General features: G+C 43.3%; 1 protein-coding gene across 17 annotated transcripts in view; it reads left to right on the top strand.

Moving 5' to 3' along the window:
• The window catches only part of PDE4D (phosphodiesterase 4D), a 709,981-nt gene that overhangs the window by 518,478 nt on the left and 172,401 nt on the right, over nucleotides 1-19,102 (top strand). Inside the window, exon 1 of one of the 17 annotated variants that reach the window (XM_077347186.1) lies at nucleotides 14,664-14,942. The exons of the other annotated variants lie outside the window; for them this stretch is intronic. Within the exon in view, the coding sequence (XP_077203301.1) occupies nucleotides 14,878-14,942 (65 nt within the window). The 5' untranslated portion in view covers nucleotides 14,664-14,877. Of the gene's footprint in view, nucleotides 1-14,663; nucleotides 14,943-19,102 lie in introns of those variants that run through there. 17 annotated transcript variants of the gene reach the window in all.

Below are 19,102 nucleotides of genomic sequence, written 5' to 3'. Positions count from 1 at the left end.
AAAGTGTCTGACACATTTATTTATTATATTTTAACCCTTCCCGTTAAGTTTCATACCTGTTCTTTGAAATGGGTTAGTCCAGGAGATTATAACCTAAAGTCAGCCAGTGAGTTCCACGGCAAAGCAGGGATTTGAATACTAGACTAGTATTATAACGTTCTGTTGCATTGGCTCTTAATCTGTGTTCATTTTTGAACATTCTTCAAGGATAACATGCTTTCAGTCTGTAAAACTGAGTTTTCAAAGACAGATCAGAATATAAATTGCAAAATAAATAATAATAATATATAATACAAAATCATAGGCAACAAACGTCTAAAGTGCCCTCTGAATATATGTAAGGTATTGCAACAAGTTACATGAATATATTGGATTGGGAATGAAAATATCTGTTGCCCAGGGTTCAAATAATTTGAACTGGAAAATAGGACCTGTTAGGATCTGTTGAAGAATGTACATTAGTATCTTGAACGAAATGTACCTCCAGTTTTAATTAAAACAAAACAACAATAAAACCTTCATTTTATTCCATGTATCAAAAGTTTGAGGAAATATTTTCCCCAACATACAGATTCTGATTCCCCATCACCCTGATTCCTATTTTTTATGTTCATTGCCTAAGCCAGCCTTTCTCAGCTTATTTGCTGAAACATTCTTTGATTCTGGGCTTCGAGAAACCCCAGAAGTGGCACGATCATGCGGAATATAGTTAGGAAGCACAGCTATGTACAGGACCACCTGGGGCCCCTCCCCTTCCCAACCCCTCCAGGCTTTTCAAGGGGTGGGTGGGTCGAGATGACCATATATGATCCTATCAGCCAATAAATGATAGGATCATTACTAAACTTTAAAATTACTCAGCTCCCTCTTTAGACTACAACATGAATTTAATTCCCACGGATCCTTTAGAAATGTTTCTCATTGTAGTAGACAAAAACATAAATGGAAAAGAGCTAAAAGGGTAATCAGTTCTCAGTTAGTGACCTGCGTGTGCGTGTGTGTGCGCGCACGCGTGTGTGCTCTTTCAGCTGCAAAGTGCCATGGAATCCTCCTGTAGGATCAAGGCAATATTTTGGAGAAAATACAATAATGACTGTACACAAGTGGAGATTTTTAATCGAAGAAGGAAATAACTGAGGGAAGAAATGAGGGGCTGTACAACTGGCTGCACTGTTAACCGATAGGCTTGTTTTGTAGAATTCTTAATGTGAAAGTTTATTTTTGTTTAAGCTAAAATGATGTAGAGGACATGACGGTTGGTAGCTTGCCTTCCCTTGGCAAAAATAAAAAAAGGTAACACATGAAAGAAAGTGGGGATAATTGCCAGGAAATCTGGAAGAACTCACTTAAAAAGAAAAGAAAGAGAAGTGTATATAGGGCCCATTTTAATCCCAAATTGCAGAATATAACCTAGATGTAGTTGGTCCGGCATTCAATTCTCTCTCCCCCATTCTTTTTTTTATATGCTCTTTTTCTCTTTAGAGATATTCTCTTTTCATGTTAAAAATGATGGTGACGCCCCTGGTTCAATGCATTGAAGAAGAAGAATTGGTTCTTATATACCACTTTTGTCTACCTGAAGGAGTCTCAAAGCGGCTTACAGTTGCCTTCCCTTTCCTCCAGCTATATCGTGAAGATTAAAAATAAGACATAATAACCCGCATTATAAGGTCTTGAGTATCCATTTTCTGTGCATGCAATAGATCATGTGTCTATCAATGACTCCTCTGTCTTTGTAATCCACTGTAAATCCTTTCCTTTTCTTTTGTTTTGATTTGCAATTTGGATTATCTGGTCATTTTTGGATGTTCCTCAGGCTTGGAAGAATGAAAATAATGCTAGAGGGTGAAAGAGATTATCAGAATACTAGGATTTGTTATCTAGATGAAAGTGCATTGGCTGTGCTGTTATTCAAAAAAATTCTTAAAATAAACTCAGTTTGTCAAATGTATAGAAATTATATTGCAAAACAGAAATTATATTGCAAAAAAGTCCACCGTGCAATTTTTAGTCTGTAATCTTTTACAACAAAGAAGTCTCTCTCATGGGTAGCTGCCAACCAGGCTTGGACCCCTGAAGCATTGCCTTAAAAGATGCATATAGTGGTCGAGTAGGGTCTTAAAGAGTAGATGGTCATTCAAAAATGTTAGTCTGGAACTATATATCAACCCCAGTACCTTGAATTGGGAAACAATTAAAATAAGCCAAGACTGGAGGGATATGGTCCCTATAACCCACTCCAGCCAACATCTTCTGCACTATTTGAAGTTTCTGAATACTTTTCAAAGGCAGACCTACATAGAATGCATTGCAATAGTCCAGATGTAACCAGGGCATGCCATTTTCTTTTTTTCTGTCCAAGAAAGGCTACATCAGGCTAACTGGTCAAAGTTGGTGAAAGGCACGCCTGGCTACAGCTGCCACCAGCTTATCCAGGAATAGGCCTGGGCCCAAGAGCACCCTCAGGCTATGGAACTGTTCCTTTAAAGGGAGCACAAATGCTATCTTAATCCTAGCTCATAACCTCCCACCCACCAGTAGGACTTCCACCTTACTGGGGATTAATCTTAAATGTATTAGCCTGCAGTATGCACTCCAACAGAGCCTCTTGTGGCGCAGAGTGGTAAGGCAGCAGACATGCAGCCTGAAGCTCTGCCCATGAGGCTGGGAGTTCAATCCCAGCAGCCGGCTCAAGGTTGACTCAGCCTTCCATCCTTCCGAGGTCGGTAAAATGAGTACCCAGCTTGCTGGGGGGGGGGGGTAATCGGTAATGACTGGGGAAAGCACTGGCAAACTGGTATTGAGTCTGCCATGAAAACACTAGAGGACGTCACCCCAAGGGTCAGACATGACCCAGTGCTTGTACAGGGGATACCTTTACCTTTACCTTTTTATGCAATCCAACATTGCCTCCAGGCACCAGAGTATTGAACTGAATATTGGACTGAATTTATTAGTGGCAACCCAGCCCAGATCTCTATGACCTCGCCCAGCAGCTTCATATAGATGTAACAGAGTGTAAGGTACCAAATGGAGTCTTGTGGGACCTCGCAGGCCAAAGGGTATGGGTCTGAGCAACAGTTCCCTAGTATCACCTTCTGAAATCCAATCTCCAAGTAGGACAAGAGCCACCAGAAAATGGTGTCTCCCAGTTCCACCTAGGAAAGGAGTTCCAGAAGGATACCATGATTGATGACATCGAAAGCCACTAAGAGGTCTAAGAGAATCAATAGAGTTGCACTCTCTCTGACCATCTCCTGGTGTATGTCATCCTTTAGGGCAGGCATGGCCAAACTGTGCGTCTCCAGATGCCCATGAGTGACAATTACCCTGAGCCCCTGCTAGGGCAACAAAGGTGTTTCAATTCCATAACCAGGCCAGAAACCAGACTAGAAAGAATCCAATTTCATCCAGGAAAGTCCAAAGTTGTCTAGCTACCACCCACTCTATTACCGTGCTCAATAGTAGCTTGATTAAATTGATCAATACTTATTGAGATATCCTGAGTCCTGGGTAAGCTTCTGTAGAAGTCAGTACATCACAGCCTGTTTCAAGGCCAAGGTGACCTTCTATCAAGAAAGCATTGACGACCTCTTGTACCCAGCCAGCCAGCCCACCCACCCCCGGCAGATTCAAGTAACCAGTAGATACTTACCTTTACTTTTGAATGTAGAGGGAACGTCTGTTGTGTTTCAAATCTTGCATGTTGTTTAACATTTTGCCATTAATGCAGGGAGAAGCCTCCAATGTGGCATATGGAAGCATTATCTAAAAACAAAGGATTTTCCCACAGAACTATTATTTTAGTCACATGCAAATGTAGATTGATTTAATAAATTAATTGACTCAAAAAAGTACAGTTAATTGGCAAAAATTTCTGTAATCAAGTGACAATCCTACTAAATGTCAACTACTTATCCATTACATATCACTTCTAACTGACAGACTTTTGTGGTCTTCATTGTGTTTGTTCTTTTCATCACCCTCTGAGAAATGACAGTCTGTTATTAGTCTTGTAAAGATGGAGAGTTGATAAACAGCCTGCTGTATCTCAATGTTCCAGATGCAGTTTCAACTTTATAATCACTGAATCACAGTGAAATTGCTCTTGTGCAAGTCTGTGAAAGTGTACACATACGTTAGTTAAGATCTCTCTGTTTACAACTGGTGTTCCTTTTTGCATGCATTGCACAGTCAGTTCATAGTGCTATAACAATTTAACATTCTTTTTTAGTTTCTATCCAATATGACCATGTCTGAAAAGGTGGTATATAAAATAAGGATAAGGATAAAAAGATTAAATACAAATTCTCATAGAACAAATAACAATCCAGTGGGACCATGAGCTGGCAAAGACTAGTATTTATTTAAGGCATTTATTTAAATTATTTTAATATCACTTAAATTAATGCAGTGAGTTGCTGTATTCAAGACTGGGTGTGGTCAAAACATGGATAGCTTTTACTGTGAGATTCATGTGTACTTAGAAGGGTGTAAATTCATTTAGGGCTGCTCTGGTGATCTTGTGTTGATCAAGCCAACCAACCCAGTGAGCTACAGATTGCAATGGGCATGAACTGGCTCTTGAATGAAAGTTGGTGACAACTTTTGACTGCTTGGTGGTTCATGAACTGAAGTTTGTGGCAGGTCAACCAGCAAAAGCTTTCAGCAGTTTGTGGCAGCTCATGAATTGATTTTTAAAATTTATAATTATATTTATATCCCGCCACTCCCACATAATGGCTTGTGGTAGGTAACAATAATCTCCATAAAATCCCAACAATCATAAAATCCCCATTAAAACCCACCCTTGATGGCAACATAACCCCACCCTTCTCTGCTCACAGACTATAAGTATAGCCCCTGGGCAAGCATACCTTGGTGGCTGATGACCTGGATAGCACAGGGAAGGGCCCAGATCTTACTCACCCTGGCCTCAAGCAAAGACCTGGTAGAAGTGTCTTGCAGGCTCTGTGGAACTGGAAAAATTCCATCAGGGCCCTCAGCTCTCTTGGGAGTCCATTCCACCAGGTTGGGGCCAGAACCAAAAAGGCCCTGGCCCGGTTGAGGCTAGGTGAACCTCTCTTGGGCCAGGAACCTGCAATGGAAAGAGCTCTGCAGGGGGCATGAGGAAACAGGCAATCTCACAGATGAGTGGGGCCCAGACAGTGTATGCCCTTAAAGGTTAATATCAAAACCTTGAACCTGATCCAGGCAGTCAATGCAGCTGGCTCAACACTGGTTGGATATGGGTCCCTGAAGATGTTACTGTGAGGACCCTAGCAGCTGCATTTTGGACCAGTTGCAGTTTTGGGGTCAGAGACAAGGGTAGGCCCATGTAGAGTGAATTACACAACTCTAACCTGGTGATGATCGTTGCATGGATGACTGTGGCCAGTTAATCTGAGGACAGGTAGGGCTCTAGTAGCCTCACTTGGCGCAGATGGAAAAGCACCATGCTGGCTACTTCTTTGACCTAAGTTTCCATCGAAAAAACTGCATTTTTCTTGGTTCAGCCCCAGGCTTGGATGAAAATGGCCTTTCAGTCTTAGTATGTTTGGTCTTATCGTCACCTTTTGAGAAATTACATAATATTATTAACCTTGTAAAGTAGAAACCTGAACATTCATCCACAGCCATGAGTCTTAACAACACACTCCTGACTGTAAATCTGGTGTAACGTCACCTAAGAAAAGAGGAAATCCCTGGTTGGTCAGTTCAGTTTCATTTCAGTTACTCAGTGCTCTTCTTCTTCCATGCATCTGTTTAGACTATCAATCACTTCAACTAAATCAGTAGGAAATAGAGTCAAGTATCATCTGCTCAGTCAGGATGCTTTAAATCTTTATACAGCGTTTTGTAAAGATATTAAGCATCCTCGGAGATGAGATGGTACTCCATGGGACAAAAGTCGAGGGATTGAGCTGCAACCCCCTACTGCCTGGTGTCTAAGAATAGCACCACCACAGTGCCCTGCTGCCAATACTCCCAGTGGACAGTATGCAACCTTTGTTCATTGCACTGGAAATGAAATATCATGATCTCTTCCCAGCAGACAGTCTCTTGGTGTATTCATGTTTTTCTGTGCATGGGAACTTTTAAGAATAAGGATTTGTTTTCCTTTCCTCATAAAATCCAGAAGAACTGTGTCTTTTCTCAAATTACTCTTCTAATTAGAGGAACATTTTTTAAAAGCCCTTCACGGTTGACAGAAGAATAATATGAAACAGTTAATCTGCTTTGCTGATTGTTGTGACTTCTGAACAACAAGGTCAAAAGTGATTCAGAGCCAGAAAGCAAAAATACGATCTTTGTACAGAATTTTTTTTTAAGTAGACATGAGGAAGCATTCAAACATGCAGTTCCAAAGCTTCAACACAAACCTGTGTGGATATGGAGCTATTTCTGCCCACTTGAAACCATTCTGCTAGTTCCTGCAAAGGAAATTAGCTTGTTTTAGGTAGCCTTCGATGTATTGAGGCTTCACAGTCCTCAGCGAAAAACACCCTCTTGTTAACCTATCCAAGTGTCAGCAGCAGTTTAGTAGAGCATGAGGACATCCCAGATCATGGCCGTTGCTGCCCTAACGAGTCCACCAATAGCAGGGAAAGTGGAGCACCAGTTTTTGTATCCCTCCCTCTGTAGAAAGGGCTATCCCCAATGGGGGCAAGGCAAGGAGGCCCTGCACATCAGCACTATGAGCTACAATTTGCTGAACCTTTATTAGAAGAAGAAGAAGAAGAGTTGGTTCTTATATGCCGCTTTTCCATAGAATCATAGAATCATAGAATCATAGAGTTGGAAGGGGCCATACAGGCCATCTAGTCCAACCCCCTGCTCAACGCAGGATTAGCCCTAAGCATCCTAAAGCATCCAAGAAAAGTGTGTATCCAACCTTTGCTTGAAGACTGCCAGTGAGGGGAAGCTCACCATCTCCTTAGGCAGCCTATTCCACTGCTGAACTACTCTGACTGAGAAAAACTTTTTCCTGATATCTAGTCTATATCGTTGTACTTGAAGTTTAAACCCATTACTGCGTGTCCTTTCCTCTGCAGCCAGCAGAAACAGCATCCTGCCCTCCTCCAAGTGACAACCTTTCAAATACTTAAAGAGGGCTATCATGTCCCCTCTCAACCTCCTTTTCTCCAGGCTGAACATTCCCAAGTCCCTCAACCTATCTTCATAGGGCTTGGTCCCTTGGCCCCAGATCATCTTTGTCGCTCTCCTCTGTACCCTTTCAATTTTATCGATGTCCTTCTTGAAGTGAGGCCTCCAGAACTGCACACAGTACTCCAGGTGTGGTCTGACCAGTGCCGTATACAATGGGACTATGACATCTTGTGATTTTGATGTGATGGCTCTGTTGATACAGCCCAAAATGGCATTTGCCTTTTTTACCGCTGCATCACTCTGCCTGCTCATGTTTAGTTTACAATCCACAAGTACCCCAAGGTCTCGTTCACACACAGTGCTACCTAGAAGCGTATCCCCCATCCAGTAGGCATGCTTTTCATTTTTCTGACCCAGATGCAGAACTTTACACTTATCTTTATTAAATTGCATCTTGTTCTCATTTGCCCATTTTTCCATTGTGTTCAGATCTCGTTGAACTCTGTCTCTATCTTCCGGAGTATTTGCCAGTCCTCCCAATTTGGTGTCATCTGCAAACTTGATGAGTAGTCCCTCCACCCCCTCATCTAGATCATTAATAAATATGTTAAAAAGTACCGGGCCAAGCACCGAACCCTGAGGTACCCCGCTACTCACCTCTCTCCAGTCTGATGAAACACCATTGACAACAACTCTTTGAGTGCGGTTCTCTAACCAATTCCCTATCCACCTAACGATCTGAAAATCCAGATTGCAGTCCTTCAACTTATCCATCAGAACATCATGGGGAACCTTGTCAAAAGCTTTACTAAAATCCAAGTAAATGACATCAACCAAATTTCCCCGATCCAGCAAACCTGTTACTTGGTCAAAAAAGGAAACTAGGTTGGTCTGGCAGGACCTGTTGGAGACAAATCCATGCTGACTTCCTTGGATCACCAAATTGTCCTCCAGATGTTTGCAGATCGCTCCCTTTAATATCTGCTCCATTATCTTCCCCACAACAGAGGTCAGACTCACTGGTCTGTAGTCTGTAGTAGAAGGAGGCTCAAAGCGGCTTACAGTCGCCTTCCCTTTCCTCTCCCCACAACAGACACCCTGTGGGGTGGTTGAGGCTGAGAGAGCGCTGATATCACTGCCCAGCCAGAACAGTTTTATCAGTGCCGTGGCGAGCCCAAGGTCACCCATCTGGCTGCATGTGGGGGAGCGCAGAATCGAACTTGGCATGCCAGATTAGAAGTCCGCACTCCTAACCACTACACCAAACTGGCTCTCTTTAACTCGAAATACCTGAATTTCTCTGTTTTTAGATGAGAAGTGCACATTCCATAGTGGGCAGTAGTGACGGAAGAGGCATTCCTTTACCCATGAGAAAGAGAAATGCTGCTTCTGCTAAGATGGTGTCATTTAAGATCCTTAAAAGCACTTGTATTTCAAACATAAATTGCACTGTTTAATCCATCTAATATTTTAATTGATTCATCAGACCGATTCATTGACTAAACCTTGCAGCCATATGCTTCAACTACCGTCTGCTCATTAAAAACCCTTAATTTCAATGCCCCAGATTTTTCTAAGCAATGATTTATTAAAGGAGGGACCGTTAGGGTATTGCAAATCATCTGAAAATTAAGAATTTGCTTTTCTCCTGATCTCCCACACATTAAAAAAACAACGCTTCCGTGTTTCCCCATACCTCCAAACAGCTGCTAAAATTAAATTCTGTATGCCTGGTTACTATATGGAACAAGCAGTTACTAACACATTCCATGACCTTGAGTAGGGAAAAAATATCAGAGTCTTTGTTGGAAACAGTGATGTGCTTTGCAGTCTCCAGGCCTCCTTATAGCCATGATTACCACACAGTGTCAACACAGGGATGTGCACCAGCAAGAAAACGGATCTGTTTCTTCTATGGCAAGCCCTATTTTTAATGCGCGCTATTCTGTCATTTTCCGTGTTTATTTTAGAAACTATGGATTTTGGAAAGTTTTCTGAAACAAACCAGGTTTTTCAAGTAAGTGTCCAAAGAACTGTCTTACTCTTTGGGACTGTTTTAAAATTGTTTAAAAATAGCCTTCACCAGCTCCACTGGAAGATGCTGCAAAGCACTGAAAGAGGGGAGGGGAGGGGAGGAGGAAAAAACAGGCCTTGAAAAATTGTGGCTGTGCTGTGAAAGGTCAGCCCTGGCATCGCTGTAAATAACAGAGAGCAACTCATTATCCATAATGAATATGGCAGCTTTCTGGATTCTTTGGGTAAATTGTTTAAATTTCATTTTCAACACAAACGCAAGTGTTCCAAAATTGCACTTTAGATCTAGATAGGGTTTTTTCCTCCCTCTCTCCATTCTCCCTCTTTGAAAAGACTCGGTTATTTTGTTTTCTAAGACCTCATACATGTTTACGAGCAGCTGTCAGTGGTGTCCTTGAGATCCTGATGCTGTACCATGGAAAGACACATCCACATGGTCTTTGCAAGCCTAGAGCTATTGTAGCAGGGTACCCAAGAGTGCCTGTGAACTAAGGCAAGCTCTGGTTTACACCTTACCTCTGCTATGGTGATTTTATGCAGGTTACAGGGTCAGAGGCAGTAGGCGGCACATTTGGGTACCTGCCAACGTCCACAGTCTGTGAGAGGTTGCATGCTAACTCAAGACATTGATGGTCTATAATTTCTTAGTGGGAAGAGATCCTGGAGCAGCGGAGAAACCTGAGTGTAAGAAAATTGTGCCCTGCTGCCTCCCTTCCAAATAACCTCTCTGCAGTTGCCGTGGTACTTTCTTAAAATTCCTGGGCTCTCAGATTCCGATGGGGTTACAAGGAGCACAAGAAGACCCAAGACTTGAGCATCTCTGTTGTTGGGAAGGAAGAAGAAAGCTGTAATGAGGGGTATGGATTAGATTTTTGGGAAGAATGGAGGCATGGTGAAAGGGGGTCCATAGTAGCTCAACCTTAACCTTTCTTCAAGGAGACAGTATTGTCCTCCCTTGTAGAGGTGTTACAAAGATTATTTGCATAATTAACATGAACGGCTGAGAATGCACACAAAGAAACACTGCAGTGTATTATTATGAATTGAGACTAGAAGGAACTGCACAAAGACTCTTCTAGTACGGTCTTCATAAAGGGTCATATCAGTCAAGGTGCTTCTTACTATTGAAAGCCAGTTTGCTGTAGTAGTTTGAGTGACTAGGATCCGGGTAACGCAAGTTCAGATGCCTACTCTCTGGTGGATGATTTGACCAGTCTCTGTCCCTCGTTCTTTCAGCCTAACCAGCCTTAGACAGGGTGGTTGTGAGGAAAATCTGAGCAGAGAATGATGTATACTGGACAGGGAGGGGTAGGGGATGGGATGCAAACATAAATAAATACATCATATGTAAACTTTACAGTATATTCTATGTACTTGGCTTATAGAATGCATTTTTAAAAATAGAAATAACAGACTAAAATAGCTGTTTCTTCAAGAACTGTTACAGCGATTCTGGAACTGTCACTGGTGTGCTTGTATATTGGTAGTCTTTGTGCATTCTTCAAACAGAGATGAGTCTGAACCTTGTAAGCATCAACCTGATTTAAAGAAAACTGGGAAGCCCATGGGAAAAAATATTGGGAGATGGGAGGGGGGAGTTGAAGAAGGGGAAAAATGGGCTGAGGCCATTCACCCCTCTTGACTCCTTAAACAGCGAGGGGCAATTCCTCTTCAGTTTAAGGGAAGGGCGGGTGGAGGGCCTACATGATTGCCTCTGACCCAAATTTTCTACAGAATTGGGTCAGATCATTGTTTCAATTTATCAAATAGGGGTTATAAACCCCTGATAAATGTAGTATGGAGAAAAAATTAGACTTCTCACATACTGACAAGGAGATCCTTTAAGCCAGCGGTCCACAACCTTCCCATGGCTGCGGACCACTGCCCCGTGGTGGGGGGAGAGGGCGACCTGGGGCCCCGCGCATGCATGGCAGCCCCGGCGCAAACGTGCATGCATGGACTTGCTGTGCATGCACGTTTGCGTCCGGCGGGGGCACAAAACTGCTGCGTGTGTGCTTTTGCGCCCCCGACGGACACAAACATGCGTGCGCGTTTGCGCAGGCGGCATGCCAGCGGCCGTGGCTCCCTCTCCCCGCCCCGCTTCAGCGGCCAATTTGCTCGCGGCCTGGCAAGCTTCTCGCTGCAGGGGGGGCGGGGAGAGGGAGCTGCGGCCTGACGCTGAGGCCTTCGCAGCCCGGCACCGCAGTCCAGGGGTTGGGGACCACTGTTTTAAGCTACCGATGAGGCTGTCCTTTCAAACTAGATTCAGCTTTGGTTAGATATATGTCAAAGTTTGAATGACCCTAACCGTCTTCGCAGCCCATCCTGTGGACGAAGCATTAGCGTGGCTTAGTGGTTAGACTGCTGGAGTCCTGGGTTCACATTCCCATTCTGCCATGGAAGCTTGCTGGATGACTTTAGGGCAGACACGCACTCTCAGTCTAACCTACCTCACAATTCTGGCTTGAGGATAAACTGGAGAAGGGGAGAATGTTGTAAGCCACTGTGGGGGCCCCATGGGAGAAGTGTGGTATAAATAAAGTAAATGTAAAAAGAAAATTTTGCTACTCCAGTTAACTTTGCATCCACCCAAAGCTGCATTTCAGTAAAATATCTCCTAGGGTAATGTCTTTAAATCTAGCTATTGACGGGGCCTGTTGACTCTCCCACGTTTAATATGTCATTTTTATTGGCCTTGCTGTATTGGTGATTCTTTCAAGTAAGAAGGTCGGATCCCCTTTAAAATCCTGAAGTGTCTGTTACTAACCGGTACTGGAGAAAATAATAAAAGTTTGAAGCACAAAGGAATGAGTAGCACGAAGCCCCGTTAAAATCCTTTCGGCTGTCCTGGAACAATTTGCATACACATGATTGGCATAAGCCTGCGGGGCAGACAGGATCATTCCTGCCAAAGAATAGTATGTACAGACCACAGTGAATGTTCTCTAGATCTTAAAATAACAATAAGCAACTTCTGTTTGATGCCTTCAGAGATTAACAGGCATCCATCCAGGTAGGGATGAAAACCTTGTTGTTGAAATTTTGTTTCAGATATTAACATACTGTAGGAAAGGTACACCATTGGGTTTGGACCTCAAAGGTGTTGTTTTCAAAATGGTTACTTAATCCTTTGTCCAGCGTCATCTGCTGGTTTTGAGCCATTGTTTCAAGGAGAACAGATCTTCTGCATTTCATCACTTGTTAATGTTGTTTTAATTTTCAAAGGAAACTTCAAAACGGATTCACAAAAATATCTCCTGCACTTACATAGATGTGCCCCTTCTTTTCATATAGCCACAAACATTTTTATTAAATGCTTTTTGCAAACTGGACATATCAGCTGAAAGAATTTCTGAAGGGTTACCATTAAGCATGAAGTTCTATAAAAACGATAAATTGTTGTTTGGGTGGATAGGCTGTTTAAAAAGGATGTAGATTCTGGGTGGGACCTGGGCATCCCCTGGAATTACAGCTCATCTCCAGGCAATAGAGATCAGTCTCCCTGGAGAATATGGCTTCTCTGGAGGGTGGACTCCATAGCCTTATACTCTGCTGAGGTCCCTCCCGAAATCCTGCCCACTCCCAGCTCCACTTACAAACTCTCCAGGTATTACCCAAACCGGAGCTGGGAACCCTACCTTCCATGTACAAAACAGGAACTGTCACTCTAAGGGTACTTAATAAGAAGTAAATTAAATTGAACTCAATAGGTCCCATGTCTAAATAAGCATTCACCGAGTTGTGAATACGGATGCTGGGCCCCCTGCTAATGTTGAGAGACCTTGCACCATGCCCATGTTGGAAGAAATGGGAAGAATGAAGCACACACTGAAAACGAAAACAACAGCTGTGGCAAGAAGTGCTCTAGAATTCACAAAAAGTCTATGTAAAACCATAGACATTTGTAAATCATAGAACGTCTGATACTGTCACTTCTGGCTTGTGCAACAGGTAATAGGAAGCTTGTCTATGCTATATGATCTGCTAACTCTGTTTCTGTATGTGAAACACTAAGACCGATTATGTATGGGGGCGGCTGCACAGGGCTGCCATTGACCCCTAGTGGTGGGGCAGTATGCCCTACCGCTTCACATGTGTGTGCAGAGGACGAAATCCCCCTGCACACATAGTCTGCCCCACGGTTGTGCATGCGCACACACAACTATGGGGTGGGAAAGGTTTGCTGTACCTCGTGGCAGCAGCAGGAGGAGTGGGGTACATTGAGGTCCCACCACGTGATAGTAGGATAGTGGGGGGTTTAAAAAAGCCTCATTCAGCTCCGCAGAACTGCGAAGCTGAACAGCGTGTTTCATGTCCCTGCTGGGACACTGTAGCCAGGCCTGGCCCAGCTGAGCCTCTGATGGCTGCTGCAGCAAGACAGGGAGTGTGGAAGAGTCCATGTTCCCTTGCCCTAATGCGGGCTAGGGCCACGGGGGGCCTGGATGGTGACGGCATCATACATAAGTAGGAATTAGCTCCACTGGCAGGCAGGCACTGTCCCGCCTTTCCCAGCCCAAGCATAATCAGTCTAAGTGAGTCTCTTGTATATGTGTTTTTGTGTGAGTGTGTGACAGAGAGCGGAAGAGGGCTGAAGTTAAGTGGTTAGTGCTGGACTATGAGTTGAAAGACCCAAGTTCTAATCCTTGTTCTTCCATGAAGCTCATGGTGTCACTGTCAGCTTAACCTACCTCGCAGAGTTGTTGTGCAGATGAAAACTGGGGGAGATGAGAACAAAGTCTTCTGCCCTGAATTCCTTGGTGTAAGCGCAGGATAAAAAAAGGCACTAACTAAATAAATGAAATCACTGCATACATCCCTCAATTGAGACTCCCCTGTGTTGTCATAATGCTTTCGACAGGGATCACTTAGCCTTGTAGCAGTGCTTTGGGCTTTGTGGCACTGAAGAGCTGCCCCCCCCATAAGTAGAAAAAAGTGTAATGGTCCATTTAAAACCCAAACAACAGCACTGTAGCCTGAAAAGATGTGCTCCCCACGCCACCGTCTTTTAAAATGTTGTAAAGTTTAGCCTGATGAAGAGTTCTGGTGAGTTCAGAAGTTTGCACAGTCTTCTGTTGTCATTGTGGTTGATCCTGATAAAAGGTAATGCAAGGATTTTGTTCTTTTTCCTCCTTTGGCAGTGACGAGGCAGCCGGGGCCGGGGGGGGGAGGGGGGTGCATTCAGAAAGAGAGTGCAGAGTTGCATTTTCAGGTTTGCTTTGAAACAAACGGGCAGCCCATTTTCCTTCATGCCTCTGAAAGGGAAGCTTCCCCCGGATACCTACGGGTGCTCCAATGCCTCACTTTCCCATTTTCCTTTTACTGCCCCATCAACCGTTTTAGAATGCGGCTGACCTTTAAACCTGTTATTATAGGATTGCGAGAGCAAAAAAAAAACAACGATCAAGAGGCTCTTTCAGCTGCCTTGGTTCCCATGTGACCTAGATGAAGAATAGATTCAAAATAGGGTTCCTCCCCCTGGCCATGCAAGAGGCAGAAGAGAAGAGCGCTGTCACTTCCAAACAGTGCCGGCGGACAGGCAGCAAGGAGGGAGCAAACAGAGCTCCGGTGTCTTTAGGATTTGTCTGGCAGAGCTGGGTTGTGGCCAGGAGTATGCTTCGGAGAAAGCTTGGATCTTTAAAGCAGCCTCTTTCCCGAATGGACTATGTGGTGTGGGAGCTGTGTAAAGACAACTGAAGTTTCCCTAATTAAAATACTTTGGATTGTACTTGCAAGATGAGCATTATTATGAAGCCAAGATCTCGATCTACCAGCTCCTTAAGAACGGCAGACGCAACTTGGTAATGTGTTCCTTCCTATCCAGAATTCCTCGTTTCCCAAATGCTTTGATTCTTTTTTAAACTTGCATGTTGATAAATTTTGCATGCAGTTTGCAAAGATTTTGAGTTACCAGGGTCAGCCGGGTTGGGGGGGGGGTCACCCTTCTAACTTCTATTATCATTGGGGGTGGGGAGCAGATCACCGTTTAGCTTTCTCTACCCAATATATGATACCACGTGAAAAACTTTCGAGTTTGTCATTTTGTAAGGAGACAGATGGTGTCCACTGTTTTTTGTGTGTGTGGAAAAAATCTTGCTCTCATCCCCCCTCCCCCCGCATTTAATCGACCAAATGATGGCTGATGTTAGAAATGGTGAGAGAAATTAGACCACAGTAGATCGATAGAAAGAGATATTTTGTTTCATGGATTCTCCTTAAAAACTGGGAAAGGGTAGGGTGGGGAAGATCAGTGTATTTTTATTCTTTTTTTCTTGAAAGAGGCCTGGACTAATAGGAACAAGAAACTTATTTTTCTTCAGTTTTTCTAAACAGCTTTTGAAGCGTTTATATGATTATTCTCTTTTTAAAATGAAACTCTTCAGAACTTCTGATCAGGAAGGGTAATGTCTCTGCTACTTATGGACATCTTAATTTGTTCCTAAATGCCTCCCTTTCTGTCACGTTGACTTAAGGCATCCTTTTAAAGATGCATGCTTCAGCGGCACAGCGAGAGAAATGTGTCAGTGACATTTTATTAAGCTACATGATACGATGCGTTCTAACTGTAAAAATGCTCTGGTCTTCATTTTTGCACACTCCAGTTGTGTAGTCATTGCAAAACTATCTGTCTCTTAGCCTGCCAGCCTTTTCAGCGTGGCTCTCTTTATTAAGCCCCAGGATGGATAATAAAGTAGTCACAATGGGTACAGTGACGTCACTAAAAGTACGAAAAATAGCACATCAAGGTAAGTCGCTGATCCTTTCTGTATACAAGTGTCATGCTTCTGGCATGACATCGCAAAGAAGCATTTGGATTTGGAGTCGAATTACGTCAGGCACACGACGCGGCACTGCTAGTAATCTAGGAGTGAGCTGTTGCCAGCTCTTCAGTGGAAGCGCACAAAGGGGGCAACCCTCAGAGAACCACGGACCAAACACTGCAGTCAGTCGTCAGCCCTTATTCAGGCAAAACCCCAACTGGCGTCACAGATACTTTCAGTCCATTGCAGAGACCAGTTATTGTTGGTTCCAAAAAAACGAAACAAAAGAAACCGAAAACCCCCGTCGCATTCCCTTCCTCTCTTTAATTTAGCCTTCTGTAAAAGTCAGAGCTTCCTAGCTGTCTCGTTTTTCATAAGGAAGCCTCACGCAGTTCATGTTTTTACTAGTTTACAGAATTTTATAACTATCGATGAGCTTGCAGCTGTGTTAAAGACAGTTTTAAGTGCAGGTTCAGGAGGGTCGCATTCGTTTTTTTCTGACTTTTAGTTGTGGATAGATGCGGGTGTTGCTGTTGTCATTTGTGGTAAACAGTTGTTGGCTGCCCTCTAGTCTTGTATGGTGCAACTTATACACAACACACTGCGGGCATTTCCACTGTCAGCGAGACAGTAGGCAAGATTATGTTTTTCATAGCATTCCAGCAAATTGCTCCTCAAATGACCAGTGACAAGGGCTTTGAGACTGAATACTACCTGTCTGTGATGTTTTGTCCCACTCTCCAAGGAGTTCGGAGTAGAGTACTTGATTCTCTTCTCTATTTGTGAAGTAGATTTGGCTGTGGGGGAAAGGAAGAGAGAGCGAAAGAGAGAAAAGGGGAGGGGAGACTAGCCTCAGATGAAGTTTGTGACTGAGGTGGAGATTCAAATTTATGTCTCCTCAATTCTAATCTAGCATCTAACCACTACACCACACTATGTATGTAGCCAGTGTGGAATTCCTAACATGTCAGCTCAATTTCCTTCCTTCCTTAGCTCTCAGAATAAGAGTTATACACCCTGGTGATCTATTACTTTATAATTTTGGAATAAATAATCTACACTGTTGTCTCACAGTATCCATTTTTGAAAATTGGTTGGATCCAACCAACTTTTGCATTTTTAGCTACTCAAACTGGCTATGCCAAAGATCATGGGACATAGCATGGCCAAAAAGCCATATGAGACAAGAGCTGTGATAATTAGGGAAGATTCAGTAAAAAGGCTAGCTGCATCCAACCTTATGGCTATGTGGGAAGGCCTGTGATCCAGCCATCTTGCTGAAGCTAAGCAGATATGGTTCTACTCAGCACCTGGATGGTAGACCTCCTGGAAACCCAATACATATCTGAGTTCTACAGTGGAAAAAATACTGGATATAAAAGTAGTTAAATTGATAAAGCCACTTGGGAATGCCAGTGTAATATGCACTGAGATGCAAAATGTATGTCAGAATAACATATGGTGAGTCTGCAGGACCACACTACTTTAGATTACAGATGGTAGAGTCACATGCTGGAATTCAGTCACATGTCAACAAGAAAACCGCTTCCCTCATATTCAATGCTTGTGTGTCCGGAATAAAGTTAGATGAGAACTTTCTCTGAATCAATCCAGTTTTCTATGTGCGCGATTTTCTTGTTTGGGGGGGGGGGGTCAGCCGTTAGGTTACCCACCTTTAGTTCAGATACATCATGAGGGGCTGTTGATGGGTATAGCAGCTTTTTGATCCCATTGATCACTTTTAATCTGAAAGTGCCCCATTCATGAAAGAAGTGGCTGGAATGAAAGTACAGTATCGAATAGACTAATGGTAGAGTGATTGTAAAAACAACAACACTAGGAGTGTCACATCAGCTGACAATGTAGTCTGAAAGATATTTTGTGATGCCTTCGTCTTCTTCCTAGCATGATTCTAGTAAGTCCCAAAGGACAGATAAGATGCAGCTAAAGTCAATGCCCTTAAATCCAATTGATTTTAATGGAAAAGATTTTAAGCACGTACTTAACTCTCCCATTGAAATCACTGGAATTAGCTGGACCATGTCCTAAATGTATGGGGATTACTCTTTTAATAAGCCCTTGCTGACTCAAAAGAAATTTTGCATTTGCCAAGATAGCTCTTACAATGATAAAAATGACCCCGCATCTTCATTTATTGCCGGCAGAAAAGAACACTCTTCCCTGTTATAACTTAATGGTGTCAATGTGTAAATGTTCCTTTGGAAGGCAGTTTGCAGTGGCATTTTAAATTTAATTTTAATTTTTGCATTATTATTAAAATTGTGTAGCATATGTACATTCATTAAAAAAACATTACAGTATCTAGGTGCCTGGGAAAGGAGCACAAGGAAGTAACTATATCTATTCATGTAACTTCTAACTTTTTAGGCTGATTGGCAATTGGGCTTGGATCAGAGAGGCTCCTGTTCATGACCTGTGTGTGTACAGGATGTTTGTATGGCCTTGGGCACATCTGCTAGTTTCCGGCATCCATCTTGCAAAGAGGAATAATAATTTTGAGCAGTGGTTCTCAACCTGTGAGTCAGGACCACTTTGGGGGTCAGACAACCTTTTCACGGGGGTTGCGGCAGGGTGAGCAGCTTGGCTAGGGGCACCGCCACTGTTGCTGTGATATCGGCATGGTGGGACAAGATGCAAAACTGAACTGTAAGCAACCCGGGGGGGGGGGGAACAATTTATATACAATAATGAACAATGGATCTTCACGCCATTGGTCAGTGTTGGTTTAATTTTGGTGAAAGAACACTTGCATAGTTTTATGGTTGGGGGTCACCACAACATGAGGAACTGTATTAAAGGGTCACGGATTTAGGAAGGTTGAGAACAATTGGGTTAGAGGGGCACTCAAACCCAGGGAAACCTGGGTTTGAGTGCCCACTCAGCCATGGCAGTGTGCTGGGTGACTTGGACCAGTCACAGAATGGTTATTGAGGGATAACATTGAGTGCAGTGGTTAAGAGCAACAGCCTCTTATCTGAAGAATTGCACTTGATTCCCCACTCAAGCTGGGTGACTTTGGGACAGTCATAGTTCTCAGAGTTCTTCCAGCCTCACCTATCTTGCAGGGTGTCTGTTAGAGGGAGAAAAAGGGTAGGCAATTGTAACCCGCTTTGGGACTCCTTCGGGTAGTAAAAAGTGGGGTAACCAAAAAAGCAGCTCTCATAAGCTGCTTTGGTTCC

Source organism: Paroedura picta, chromosome 7 (assembly GCF_049243985.1).
Source record: "Paroedura picta isolate Pp20150507F chromosome 7, Ppicta_v3.0, whole genome shotgun sequence".
Lineage (NCBI taxonomy): Eukaryota > Metazoa > Chordata > Lepidosauria > Squamata > Gekkonidae > Paroedura > Paroedura picta.
Note: the sequence above shows the minus strand (reverse complement) of the source record. Positions and strands in the feature narration are given on the sequence as shown.